Source organism: Nesoenas mayeri, assembly GCF_963082525.1.
Source record: "Nesoenas mayeri genome assembly, chromosome: Z".
Taxonomy (NCBI): domain Eukaryota; kingdom Metazoa; phylum Chordata; class Aves; order Columbiformes; family Columbidae; genus Nesoenas; species Nesoenas mayeri.
This window is the reverse complement of record NC_137542.1, coordinates 14,128,394-14,143,500: the sequence shown is the minus strand read 5'-3', so window position 1 is coordinate 14,143,500 and position 15,107 is coordinate 14,128,394. Positions and strand designations below refer to the sequence as shown.

Sequence of the window (15,107 nt, the reverse complement as noted above, 5' to 3'; positions counted from 1 at the left end):
CATGTAAACACGCAGATCAGAAGTATTAAAAATAAAGCAGGATGGGTACCCTGGCTGTGATTTCAAAAGGTATTTCAACATAGCAGCATTCTCATTGATTTAACAAACGTACTTCCAAGACGAAAGGTTTTGAAAAAGTATCAAAACCTTCACTGGGGATACAGTTCAAGCACGTAAAAACATTTCAGGGCTTACGGACCAGATGACAGGGATGTTCCAAAATCATGCTGGAGATGTTCCGATGAAGCCACTGGTGACATGCAGGAACAGCCTATTAACAGAAATACTCAGAAATAACGGGGTGGCAATATCCACTTCGGGAGAGGAGGTGTCCTGCGGGGGAGAAAAAAAAAAAGTGGAAAAAAAAAAAAGCAGTTTTCTGTATGCTGTGACACAAAATCGCGATAAACCAGGTTCTGTTCCAAGAAGCTGTTCGGCATCGTGTGTTTCTACCCGCCTCCTGAAGAACCCCCGCCGTGTGACAAAACAGCTGCCGCCGGGCTCGCACCTGCACACGGGTCTCTCAGGCCCGGCGAGCGGAGTCCTCGGGCACCCCGGCCTCTCCCGCCGGGACCGCAGAGCCGCCGCGCTGCCGGGCCCGCCCTGCGCGTCCTCGGGCCGGTCGCGGCGGAGAGACCCGCTCAGCGCGGGCGGGCGCTGCCCCCTAGCGAGCGGCGCCAGACGAGGCCCGGCCGGGCCCCGCTCTGCGGTGCCGGCGAGCGGGAGCGGGCGGGGCCGGGCGACGCCGGGCGACACGCGGCCCCAGTGGGCTGGCCCAGTGCCGCTTCCTCCAGCCAACATGGCCGCCGCCGCCGCCGTGAAGGTAAGCGCGGGCGCGCGCCGCCAAGGGTTGGGAAGGAGCCGGCGGTAGCGGCGGGAGGCGGCACCCACCACCGCCAACCTCAGTCCATTCCCTGCCTGTCGCCTCCCCCCGTCCCGGGCCGCCTGCGGGCGGGCGGGCGTGCGGAGCGGGAGCGGGGTGTGCGTGCCACGCCGCTGCTTCCCTGGCGCCCGCCGAGCGCCCGGCGTGTGCTCCCCCGTTCCCTTCCCGCCTCGCCTCGGCCCCGCCCTCCCGCCGGGAGCTGCCCCGGCAGTCCGGCGGCCCTCAGCGGTGCCAGGCGGGACAGGGGCAACATGGCGGGCTGCGCCGGACCGAGTGTTCACCCCGGACGCCGCCTCACCCGCTCGGGGTCTCTCTCCCGCCCGGCGGGCACCATTGTTGCACACTTCTTACATTACTATTAAGGCGAAAAATTATTCATCCTAAAATTTATGTAATTTTCAGGATTTTCATGAACAATCATAATCTGAATGTTCGTGATGAATAAGCAACATGAGTAACACGGGAATAGACCCATTGATACTAGTGCGAACAATTTACTATCAACTTACATATGTATAGATTTATACAGCCCGAAAATTACATTCAGCGCTTTGGAGGCAACCGCGAGGCTGATGTGGCCCCCGGCGAAGATCGGTTTGCCGCCACTGATCTGGGTCTTGGCTGAGGCTGGAGTCTGTTCGGGGTTGCGGTTAGGGGATTTTTACTGGTATTTCTCCTTGCACCGCCACTCGTGCTCCACGCGGGGGCAGCAAAAGGAAATGTGAGGTCTGTTAAAACTACAGCGCTTACAGCATCTCTTATGGAAACCTTTCTCAGATAAGCATTTCATGTGTATTGAAGACCACAGAGCCTCTACTTTTTGAAACAAAATGCTTGATGAGCCAGTTGATATAGTGGTTGAACAAGTGAGGTCTCTATGGATGTGAAAATTGAGAAAAAGCTACAGTAAGAGACAGTCTGGTGTGTATTATGCAAGAGGGCTGTTGTACATTGGAGTCTGGAGCTTTTACTTGAGAAATTTTCTGTCTTTAAAAATACTAAAAAATGGTGAAACTGTGCAGTAATAAGTCATGCCAGAATGGTTCCCGGTATTTTTTTCGGTAATAAACAGCTTAGCCATGATATGAATTCTTCAACTGAAAAGCTAGACAAACTTTGCAACAACTGGTTGCACTGGAGAAAAAAAGAAAAGCAGTAGCATTTTCTCTCTGTGTGATAAATGGTGACATTATTTATAAACACCATTACTAAGCCTGAGGTTGTGAAGGGCCTGACATTACCCATTTCATCCAAAACACTGAAGTGTTCTGGACTCAAAAGAAAACTTGTCTTGATTGAAAATGGAATTATCACTAGAAAAACAAAACCGAGAGAGTTTTCAATGATGAACTAGAACCAAGAAAATTCAGATGCACTTTTCTTTAGCTGGAATATGAAATCAGAGGTGAGTTTAGTCTCAGTGAGAATATATGTTTCCAATTACATTTTTCTTCCCCCTTTTTTTACAAAAGAGCTAGAACAGATGAGCAATGAGCAAGAACAAGAAAATGGTGATTACTAAAGCATGACAGGTGGTAATTGTGAGTCACTTCATGCTGCTTCATTGTAAGTTGTATCAAAACATAACATAGGACTTTTAGCCTGATTTCCTAAGGAAATACAATATATTTTATTTAAGTGGCCATTTGCTTTGCTCTCTCTTCTCCATTTCCATTATGCTTTGAAACTGTTAGTCAATTCAATAAAAAACTGGAGGAAAAGTACCTGAAAAAGACTTCATTAAAAAAGTAGGAGGAGCAAGAGTCTGTTAAGTTTCTACTTAGGGAAAGGTTGCGAGTTGAATAACACTTGACACCAGTGTGGCTGCACAGGAGATGATTAGTGACCCAGCTCAAATGAAGTTTGAATGAGCACTTACATCTTCTTAGGTACAGATGACCTAATTGTAAATATGTGAAGAAACCCAGCAGCGCTCACAGCAGATGAAATTGTCAGCAGATTCTTTTTATTTCGCTTGTGAAAATGATGTTGAGCTGTCTCCCTTTTCAGAAGCTGTACAGAGATTACTTTCAGAAACAAGGAAGTTCCTAGATCTTGGCAAGTTAGTACAAAAATGTTCTCTTTTTTTTTTTTTTTTTGCAAAAGACATTGTTTTGTATGTATAATACTACGTAGTAATACCTGGTATTCAGTATGGCAATTATGTGTAGGACTGTTTTTCCCCATAGAAAGAAAAAGCTTTTGTTATAATGTGCTTTATACAGGTATTTCTCACTCATTAGCAGCTTTCCCAAATAACAGCCTTCATTTTTCTACTGGGAATAAGTGATGAATCAGCACATCTTTGTGCATTTTCCACAGTTTTTTTCATTTGGTATCTTTAAAGGGGAGAATCATAGTGTAAGAAATGGGCAAGTTAAATACACTTGTTTAAATTATTAGTCATTTGAAATTTCCTTTCTGGGAAGCTGTGCTGAGCATATTAGGTTTTGTTGATCTATAGTCTAGCCCCGTCTGAAGTAGAAAATATATTTTGTAACTGCCTATCAAGTTTTTCAGACATGCTGTTAAATGAAGTGTAATCTCAAGAAGACTAATATTTACTTTTCTATGTAAGATTGGAATTATTGGTGGAACTGGCCTGGATGATCCGGATATCTTGGAAGGAAGAACAGAAAAATATGTTGATACTCCCTATGGCAAGGTCTGTATAACCTATGTTTTTTTATTACTGAGACTTTCTGTTGTTTTTAAATATGTTTGTGAGCTTTAAGTATTTTCAGACTGTTAATGCATAAAGGAGGTACTGTCACAAGACTATTTCCTTTTAGTTGCTATGTAGTGTGTGATTCTTACTTTGTAGAAATAAGGTGTTACAAAGATGATGTGTTAAGGGGACTATACCTCTTCCCATTTGTAGACTGGTTGAATTTACAAACTTAGTTCTGAATCTGCAGTCAGGAGGGATAAACCCTCTTCTTCAAATTTGTGTTGTTGTATGATCTGTAGTGTATGTCAGATCACTTCAGGAACTTTATGAACTGCAAAATATTGTCCTTTGAGGTATATGGGCCACCGTTTTCCATCTAACCACTGAATTATGCTTTACGTACCAATCACCATTGATATAAGCATGACACCACAGTCGTGCTTCTAACCACATAATTTGAAACTGATTTGAAAATGAACCTCTGAAACTCTTTTTGTGGCACAGGTAGTCTTGGCCTACTCTCCTTCACATTGCTTCAACTCTTTTCCCTCAGCAAAAGGGAGTGGAGGGTAGAGGTGTTGCTCTGTACACAGTGCCAAGTGTGTTGTGGAGGATAATGCCCCAAGCAAGGACAGTAGGAACAGGCAAGACAAAGGGTAAGAGAGAGTTTTATAGGCAGAAAATCAAGAGGGAAAGAGCTTCTAGTTGACACAGGAAGTTTACAGAAGAACTGGATCTTAGTAATTCTGTAATGTCATAAGACCAGGAAAGTCTGGTGACTTTATAATAGCAATCAGAATTATATCTTATTAATTTTACCTATGTAAGGTAGTGTACACACAAGAAAATATCTGGCATGTAGTAGCAAGAACCATTTTATGGGTAAAAGCTTGCCAGAAAGCTCAGCACTGTGGTGTGTGATTAAAAATCTGAATCTGTGCCTCCATTGAAAATGGTTTGAGGAGTTTAAAAATGGCTTAAGAGTATAAAGAGCAAGCAGAGTTTCTGTGCACACCATTCAAGAAGGGGAAGGAGACAAAGATTACGGCAGGATAAAACGAACAGGAAAATACGTTTGACTTTACCACCATCCTTCAAAATCTGTTAATAAACTGCAAGAGAATGAAGGGAACTTGCCCCCTGCATTTTCTGTACCCCACTCTCCAAACAGTAGCCAGCATTGGTCTGAAGTAGAATCCATTGGCTAAACCAAACCAATTGCCACTGCATTCCCTACTTTTTGAGCGTTGGAGCGGACTGACTCTCACATGGATGGTCACAGCCTAGCTGTGTCTGGAGACTGCTCACAAAGCAAAAACAGCAGAATGCCTGTAGCAGATAGTAACTGAAGCATTTCTATCCAGGAAGGATGAAAAGTTCTTCACCTCCCTCAGACGGGTCTGTTCAGTTCAGAGTTAAGGGCACAGTGGCAGCACAGCATTTGTGGGGCTGCTCTGTCACAGTGCTGGGATGCAACAGATTTGGGTGGCTCAGATTCTAAAGTACGGTAGGTGGCCTACAGGAGGATTTAGTATTACTAAGAAGAGTAGGAGAATCTGCAGGATGGCTTCTGCACAAGGGGAGTTGAAAAATCTTCTACCATCCCTTGGTCAGTGTGGAAGGCTTTTAAAATTTCATTTAAGAAGCATTTTAGCTACTGACTTTTTTCCTGTGTCCTTCACAGAATACAACATGAATAGGGGAAAATAAACCTCCGTTACATGGTGTGGTTTGTGGGAAACCTTGATCAATGGATTGACTGTGACTAAGCTTCGTATTATGCATTCAGCTTAGTCTCAACTTAAAGACAAAGTTGTGAATATTCTGTATCTGTGTATGGGGGCACGAGATATATCTGAGATGTCACGGTAGGAAGGCAAGCATGGATTCTAGATAGTGTGTTGAGCTGAACCAGCGCTATTAAGCTGACCTGGATGGAAAACTGCAATTTTGTGGAGCTTCTGTGTCTGTGAAAGGGAGCACAGCCAAACAGTGAGCTTTTGTCCTTACCACTGCTGGCCTGTCTTTCTTCTCTCTGCCTGTAGCTCTAAAGTTCTAAGAACTCTGTCTGATGCTTGTTTCATGTAGATTCACTCCTGAATAGAATTGTTTTCACTTCAGTGTTTGAAATGCAGTTTTTGTCCTCATGGACCAACTTTGTAAGGCTTAGACCACAAGTTAAAGTGGCATAAAGTGCATTGAGTGGATCAAGTTGATAGACTTCAATTGAAGCAGAAACAAACGTTGTAAATTTAATGGGTATCATTAGATGAATCAGTGTTTGCTTATTTTGCTGCTGAGACTTAGCATTTAGGAAGGTGTTACATAGCTTGCCTCTCTCATTGTGGAACAATGGATATGAGAGATATTCAGCTATTGCCAAATAGGAAAGGGCAAATGAGAAGTTTTTTTTAAGTGTACTTGGAAAAGTTTAGAAGTTTGTGGTTTATGTTACTATTTTTTTCTGAAGGTGGGTCATGTTCTTGATTGTTACTGAAATAAAACCAAATAGGGCATTTTCTTCCATAAAGAGGCTTTTTCATAGAGCTGTGATATCAATGGAGAGAGAATCTGCCTCAAAGTTTAAGAGGTAAAGGGCTCAATCTAAATAAACTGTTCAGAACTTTGTGGTCTTTTAATTGCTGAGAGAATTAGAGAAGCAACAGGAAGCCTATTTAGTTCAAGCAAAACTAAGAAGAATGAAAATTAATGTCTGAATGAAAAAAAAAAAGGGCATAGTTAAAAAATGTACATCCATTTTATTCTATACTGCAAAAATGCAAAGTGTACAATTCTGCTTTCTCTAAATTTTGTTTTTTAATTCTTGAGTTTCTTGGCAAGGACAAAGCTTTTAGCTAAAAACCTTTCTGGTGATGTTCCTTGACACATACGACATTTGACAACAGCAAAATAGATGTTTCCGTAATGTTGTTTCTGTACTTTTGGAAGCAGAATAATAACATAGGTTTTGTTCTTACAGAGTCCTTTATCTGTCTTCTGTTTTGGCCTTTTTTAATCCTAACAATCATTTAATACCGAATCTTAGATCATATGGGAATGTGGGCATTTTTTTTTTCAGGTGAAATATGGGAAAGTTTAAAGGAAACTAATATGAGAATTTTTGCAATTCTCTATACTGGCATTTATCCTCCCATGAGTTTTCAAGTAATACAAGCGAAAATGCAGCAGATTAGTTTTTTAAAAAATAAATATGCTTAAAGCTGTTAATATTCCAGCCTCCTTTTCTTCCTTGTCTGTTTCCTCCATTTTCATTGCATCAAACATTTGGTATTCCACGGAAAACACCCTAAAACCTTTTGGCATTCCATCTCCAGATATGGAAAATATTGTTTTCTTATAGGATGAGGAGATGGCTTGCAACAGCATTTGTCCTTATAATTGAATTTTGAACCTACTAGTAAAACTTTATTCAGTAAATACTTTCAGTTGGATTGTTTTCTTTCTGGATGACAGAACTTGGTTCTGAATCACTTTTTCCCGAATCAGCAAAATAACTTCCCCTTCTAGAAAATTATTTTAGATGCTCCTCTTTTTTTGGTCATGTATATATTTGGCACACAAAGTGGGGCAGGGGGATTCCACCTTGCAAAGGAGCTTTATATGCTTGCATCAGGAAAACCATGTGACATAACACTCAAGCTCCTCTTCTGCCTCCTCAAAGTGATTTACATATTTTGGTTCCTAAACAAGATTACAGGTTAAATGAAGGCTTGGGGAACCATACTATTCAATCTCAGGTTTTCCTTATATTTTAATTTTGCTTGTTCAGGGTATTTTCTGTTCCAGCTTGCTTCTGAGGAAAGGAAAGACCAAGGAAAAACTGAGTTCTGTAAGCATCACATGAACAATACTTCATGAATATTTATGTTGCAGACAAAGGGGATTTATTTCAGTTGTTTGTTACTGTCATCATTTAGGGTTAATTGCCCAGGGTTCTTTGCTTCCTTTTCTGTTTTGCAACACTGAGTAATATATATATCTGACCTGGATTTTGTGGAAGGGGGAAGTAGATAAATATGTGTATGAACTGTTAATGTTTGAGAACTTTTTCTTGGTCCTTTTATTAAATTCTGCTTTAAAATACTGTATTAAAGCTTTACATTCAGATTGCTCCGTTGGCTGTTTATATTATTTTATCAGCATTTCAAAGCTCCCAACTACAACTACAGTAACAGTACAGAGGTATAGCACTGGAAAGAACTTGTGGGAGAAAGAGAGTGGAAGAGAAACATATGCTGGCTCTGTTACATGGTTAACACAGTTTGAAATTTCTGTTATCTTTCGCTTACTTATAACTTTGCACATACTGATTTATCCTTGTTTCCTCTCTTTTAATGACTCATGATGCAGTATCTGCAAATTCTTAAGCTGTCAGCTCATCATTTAGCAGTCCATTTTTTGTTCCAGATCTTTTTCTCTGCCATGTTTCTAGCAAGAAAGTCATTCAAGCTTGGAAGGCGCCCTAAATGTGTTTTGTAGAGAACTCTAAAAAAAAAAAACAAAAACAAAAACAAACTCTGAATGCTAATTACTGTGGAACGTCATTCTTATGTGATGTTGCAACACCAAAATGCCTTGGCAACTAGATAGCAAGGCTTTTGCTGTGTGTGAAATTTCATTCTTAAAGCCATGTCTGGTTCAGAAGAGTATACATAAAGTAAGGTGAATAAATTAAACATTTAAATGTCAATAGGTTAATATTAAATGGGGACTTCTTTTAAAAGAAGTCAGAATACGCTGCAGTTCTAAAAATAAATTTTCTGGAACATTCCCTTTATTTTAAAAAATGATGAATCTGTGTCTGTCAGAATTTAAACCTAGGTGATTCAGTAAATTACGTTGCTTTAAAGATATTTCACATTAAAAATGACCAAAAAGAGCTGTGCAATAGGGAATAAGAAGTGGTAGTTTTATTAGATCTTAGTATTTCTAAGATTCAGCTGTGTTACTTTATTCTAGATCTCTGCAGATTTTCATGTGTGTCATAGAATTAACAGCTATAAAACTGAATGAAAATTGAAATCTTGCAGCTAGCATTAAAATACAAATAAAATTATATCAAGTAGCAGACAACAGAACAATTCTAAATCCAAACGTGTGAGTCTAGACACTAACAAACTTGTGATCAGTAAATAAATTGTAATTTTGTTAATACCTATTTCAGCTTTAAATCCTAGGGCAGAGAAAGGGAGATTGGCACAGAGTGGCTTCCAGCTTATTTACAGTTTCTTCTACACTGTAGTAAAAATAGTGAAATGCATGCAGTTCTGAGCAGCACAAATGCTGTTCAGCATCTAAACAGAGACATTTTTTAAGAAAAAGGGAAGCTGGAAGCATTGTGTATTTCAGATCCCTGATGCATTTGTCCCAGGTGCAGAACACAGCCCACAGCACAGTTAATTTGTTGTGGTAGCATTTGGTGACCTGGGGGCTGCCCCACATGGGCAGTGTGACTGTCTACAGGGCATGGCACGTGTCCCAGCTGGGCAGCTAAAACCAAAATGCTCTGGCTGGCTGGTTAGTCAGGAAGAACGCACATTCTCATCATGTAACTGCGAGAGGAGAGCGTGTGCTGTCTCCCGGTCCCTGGGCTGACTAAATACAATGCTGCTTCTGCCACCAGTGTACCTGAAGTTCTCTCTCATATCACGCCTCACTGTCCGAAAGCGGGACTCGCAGCAGCAGGGAAGAGGGAGCTTGTCAGGATGCTGCAGAGGAGCGAAGGGTGGGTTGGAGGAGCCTAGAACATGAAGTGAGAGCTAGAGGTCATGGTAGACAGGGGACAGAGAAGAGAATAGGGAGTGTTACGGAAAGGAACAGATTAAATGTGATTTCTGTTGGGAGGGGGCTTCTAGTAGGGAATGGCACCTGTTTAGCAAAAAGCAACCAAAGTTTACAGGAAAGAGTGAGATGTGCTAAGCAATTTAAAGGCAACATTTACATCCTGCTGCTTTCATGTATGTATAACACTGTTTCAAATCCTGTTTCAAAGTATTTGAAAATATTACTGTTTCAAAACCTAACATAAAGAGGGCAATATTGAGGTATGAACACAGAAAAATTGTGATAATCCTGGTGTCAAGTTTGATCTTCCAATTCTAGACTGTTACAAATCAGCCATATCAAACTACTGGTTTATTCTGAGCTGAAGAAAATGTGAGACTACAGTGGTAACCAGCATTTCCTTTCATAACTATCCTGCTTATTTTTAAGTAGCAAATAAGGTTTCTAATGTGATTATCAGGTTATCATTCATTCTTATTTGCTTGTTTTGCAGCCATCGGATGCCTTGATATTGGGAAAGATAAAAAATGTGGACTGTGTGCTACTGGCAAGGTAAATGAGCATTTTAAGCGGCTTTGCATTATGTGTCTTAAAGTTTTCTCACAAGTTTTTTTCCTTTTACATTTGATTAACTGAATTTTTACTGTGATTTCATCTTGCTCTATGGAGTTGCTAGCAAAGTCCAGCAGAAGTCTGGATTTTTTCCTGAAGAAATTTAGTACTGCATGGACTGAGAGTCGTAAAAATACAATTTAAGTTAGGAAAGAGAAATCCAGTTGGGGTGCTGCCCTGGTAAGAACTGACTGTTCTGGTGGGTAGGTAGGTAGGTGTTGTCTGGTAACCTCAGTAACCCATCTGCTCCCTGTTTCTGCAAATTTCCTTTGTGAAAGTTGGAAATTGCCTGTTTACAGATGAACTATATCTCTCGTAGCACTGTAGACTCTTTCAAATAATTCCCTTTAATTATTGAGTCCTCTGGCTGTTACCTTTATTGCTTAGGAGGCTGCATCCCACGTAGTTCACTCTCTCTGAGTTATTTTTATTCAGATATCTCTTACCTACTCAGAAGAGACTCTGGAAGCAAGATCTGCAGATGAGTGCATGGCAATTCCACTCTAACTGGATGTCTAGGACAAGTGTACCACAAGACTAAACGTAAGACTGCTAACACAGTGCTCGGCATCTGGGCAGCACAGGCAGAGCCTGGTGCTGATAACAGGGTCCATCAGCAGTCCCAGAAAGTCAAGGTGATGAATCAAGTCCAGGATCCATTCAGGGAGTCCAGGCAGGAGCAGTAGGGGACAGGGCCAGAGACAGGGTTGGAGGCAATGCTGCAGCATGAGTCCAAAGTCCACCCAGAGAACAGGTCTGGAGATAAACTACAGCTTAGGTCTGAAGGCCATCCAGGAGGCAGGGCTGGGGACAGGCACACCTGTGACATAGCTCAAGGCCAGGAGCAAGGGCTGGGGCCTGAGCTTGGAGGTGAGAGCACCTGGGCTGACGGGCACCGGGTATTTGGGTGGAGGCCCAGGGTGAGACTGACCAGGGCAACTGCAATCCAGTGGTACGCTCAGGGCCCTGATTCTTTTCATGCCAGTATTTTTCCATTAAGCTGCTGAATATTGCCATCTCTGCAACCACTCTACTGTCTGTGGTTTCACTTATCTTGCATGGACTTTGCTCATGTTTTCTGTTACACATGGACAACATTTTTCTCATTTTCTCAAATGAATGCTAAGCCAAATCTCATAGCTGTGTTTTATCAAAGTAGGCCTTGGGCTACAGATGGCTGAATAACTCAGCTGTGGTTTATGTCCTCACTGGGACTTATGACCATTCACGTACGACCCCTGTGAGTTTACTTTCAGGGCTAAGGTATGTGCAACTTCACTTTGTGTTTTGGGAAAAATAACAGAGTTTCTTGTCAATGACCAATTAAAAAAAACAAAAAGCCTGTATACTCTAGAAGAGGAATATGACAACAACCGCAACATTAAACAACAGATCTGTGTGCCTTGTAGCATATTAGAATTGCTAGTGACAACATGGGAATCCTCCCTGACAGTGCTTGATCATGTCATGTGCAACTCCCAGTTCCCAGTTGATCAAGTTCTTAAGACCTTTTGGTCTCTGTGAAAGAATCAATTGGGAAATTAAGTTCCTCCTTTCCTCTTATGTGGTTGAAAATAATTTTCAAATATGTTTAATCATTATGAGAGTGAGGTACCTCTGTAGTGATGACAGAGATAACATGAAAGTATGTGCTTGTAAGACTAACTATTTCCTGTCTTGGTGAAGAAATATACTGTAACAGTGTAATGTCATCCTTTTGATTTATGAAAGCTGTCAGATCATTTTAAGAGCAAAGAGAAAAATGTGTTGATTCTGGTGTTTTCTTCAGAAACATGACAACTTCTTTCTGTTTTTAATTTCCTGTGATGTGCCACTCTTTTCTGGGTGAGAGGATACAAACAGCACTTTTGAGCATAAAGTTTGTAGAGGTGTATATAAATCTTAAAAATTTGTTGTAGTATATGGAAGATTTAATTTGATACACCTGGGTTTTCAGAATCAATGGAACTGAGTTAAAAAATTGGGAGAAGAGTGCTTTTTTGTACTCTTGAAGATGCTAAAATATATTTGGATTGTGTTTTCAAGATTCTTTCACTATAGTCTTGAACATAAAAAAATTGCATTTCAAAACAAAACTACACCAGTACTTCTTAAATAGTGAGAGAACCTTAATACATTTAGGAAAAGAAGGTACACTGGAGATAGCTGAAATGGTGAGTTCTACTTCCAATGTTTTTAAGTTTTTCTGGAAGTCTCATTATCTGGGAAAAGGAAGGGAATTTCAGTCTGATTTATTTTACTCTCTTGCAACATGTATCTTTGCAGACATGGAAGACATCATACAATTATGCCATCGAATGTCAATTACCGTGCCAATATCTGGGCATTAAAAGAAGAAAATTGTTCGCACATTTTAGTGACTACTGCCTGTGGTTCATTACGAGAGGAAATACAACCTGGTGATCTTGTCATAATTGACCAATTCATTGACAGGTGAGTAACATTTGTTTTTAATTGTGCTCTTAGTTTTGGGGGGAAAAAAGGGGCAAGTGGGGTTAAACCATATAATAATAAGTTAATGTTAAATTAAGTTTTTGTGGAATGAGTTGATAGCGTCAGTTCTTACAGCAAACAGTGAGATTCATACAAGAAGACATTATAGGAAACAGGGATGATGTTACAAGAAGTTCAGGTCTGACAGACTTAGAAGTACCTAGGTTTGAAGAATTCCCTCAAATAATGGAAAGTATAGCTCCTTGGGAAGAGTCTGAAGAGAAAAGAGGTCCTGTTCTCAGATGTGGGGGAGGAACACAAGCTCAAATTACAAGCTCAAATAGTATTTTCTGAGAACTCTGTTCAGCTGCATATCCCACAAGAAAACACTTGAAAGGCGCAGATCTGCTTCCTGCAATCAGAACAGCAGAGTGACTGTCCTGAGTTGGAAGGGACTCATTAGGATCATCGAGTCCAACTCCTGTCCATGTATATGACAACCCCACAGTTCACACCATGTGTCTGAGAACATTGTCCAATTTCTTCTTGAATGCTGTCAGGCTTGGAGCTGTGACACCTCCCTGGGGAGCCTGTTCCAGTGCTCCAGCACCCTCTGGGTGAAGAACCTTTTCCTAATGTCCAACCTAAACCTCCCCTGAAACATCTTCCTGCCATCCCCTTGCGTTCTGTCATTGGTCACTAAAGAGAAGAGAGCAGCTTGGAGAGCAGCTGTATTGTTGATAATGGCTTGCTTTTTGGTGTTTGTTTGGTTGGTTGGATTTTGGGTTGTTTTGTTTTGTTTGTTTATTTTGTTTTTTTCCCTCAGGTCTGAAAGTATTTAGGCTGATGGCTTTGTTTATACAGATTAAATCATAATCACTCTTATTCTGCTAGTGATATTTGGAAATGAGTAATCTTAGCATCAATATTGATTTATCTAGGAAAGACGTTAAACATACTTGGGTACACCAGTTGGATAATTGTGAGTAAAGCACCAGCTATTGCAACAGCATCATCATGTAGCAGACTCCTAGATAGGTGAGAGGAGCCTAATGGTGCTAATCTGTGGATTGCTTGTGTGGTAAGGAGTAGCCTCTGGCCCTGAGACCCTGCAGTTTTAAACATGAAACAGTTTGATTGCAGAGTTGTTATCTGCTACCGATGAGGCTTGGAAGTATGGAGAAACTAACACTTGCAGAGGCCAGGCAGAAAAACATTAACAGAGACAGGAAATTAACCCAGATATGAAATCTGAGACCATCTTTCATCCAAAATGTCATTATCAAAATTAACAATTCATTTTGAAGCTACCTAATCTCTTCCCACAGCTTTAAATTTCCCAGGACTTAGTGGTCTGCATCATATCTCTTGAGATGGAAAGGAAATAATCATATTGGTTAAGTTTGGGTTTTAAGAACATGTCCCCTTCCAGAAGAAAAAAACCCAGTTGTTCTAGAACATATTTATCTGATGTGACAAGGAGTGAAAGGACAGGGATTATTTATATTGCAGCAAAGAAGGAAAGTAGTATCTTGGGCTGCATTAGTAGGGCTGTTGCCAGGCTGAGGGAGGTGATCCTTCTTCCCCTCTACTCGGCACTCATGAGGTCACACCTGGAATACTGTGTCCAGTGCTGGGTTCTCCAGTACAAGAGGGACATGGACATACTGAAAGAGTCCAGCAAAGGGCCATGAAGATGCTGAAGGGACTGGAACATGTCTGCTGCGAGGAAGGGCTGAGAAAGCTGAGACTGTTCAGCCTGGAGAAGAGAAGGCTCAGGGAGGATCTCACCAATGTATGTGAATATCTGAAGGGAGCGTGCAAAGAAGATGGAGCCAGGCTTTTCCCAATGGTTCCCAGGGACAGGACCAGAGGCCATGGACACAGACTGAACCACAGGAGGTTCCCTCGGAACTTCAGGAAGCACTGGTTCACTGTGAGAGTGACTAAGCACTGAACAGGTTGCCCAGAGAAGTGGTGGAGTCTCCCTATTTGGATGTGCTCAAGAGATGCCTGGATGGGGTCCTGGGCACCCAGCTCTAGGTGGCCCTGCTTGAGCAGGAGGTTGGACCTTCTAACCTCAACCATTCTCTGATCTGTGTTTTCATTTAGAGTTTAGTCAGATGGTCACACAGCATATCCTATATATGAGCAGTGTTTCTTCAGGCAAGTAAGTTTTCATGTTGATGTAGAAGAATGTGACTTGACAGGGACTTGTTTCATGGCTTCAGGAAACCAAAAAGCTTTTCTGAAAAGTAAATTAGAAGGTTTCCATGTGGAAAACAATATGTGTAATATTAATGTAAAAATCATTACTAGCTTGCCCTTTTAATTCAGGAAACTGACCAGTCATAATGGTCTGTTTCATTTGACAATTTGATTTCTGTGGTAAGTCTTTGTCCCTGATGATCTTTGCCAGTGGGTATTAGACTGCTGGTTCTTTGCAGGTAGGGTCTGCATTTTTGCTTTTCACAGAGGTAGATGGTCTCTGTGAGTGATTGCATTATATATCATAAATTATTATGAAAACAATGCTCCTGATAGGAAGGTATTTTAATGGAACAAAATCAGTTGTTCACCAATCTCTGAAAAGATACAGTTTTTCTAAAATACCTTCTAATGAAAGATCAGGGTCCTGCAAACAAACTGTGTCAACAGTGTTGGAAAGAAGGTACTGGCTAA

At 41.2% G+C, this 15,107-nt stretch overlaps 1 protein-coding gene across 1 annotated transcript in view; it reads left to right on the top strand.

Moving 5' to 3' along the window:
* Positions 1-799: 799 nt before the first annotated feature.
* Positions 800-15,107, top strand: part of MTAP (methylthioadenosine phosphorylase) — a gene marked incomplete at its 5' end in the record, with an annotated part of 28,592 nt that continues 14,284 nt past the window's right edge. Inside the window, 4 exons of the mRNA XM_080362495.1 lie at positions 800-823; positions 3,462-3,548; positions 9,853-9,911; positions 12,258-12,425. Of these exons, the coding sequence (XP_080218621.1) occupies positions 800-823; positions 3,462-3,548; positions 9,853-9,911; positions 12,258-12,425 (338 nt within the window). The remainder of the gene's footprint in view (positions 824-3,461; positions 3,549-9,852; positions 9,912-12,257; positions 12,426-15,107) is intronic.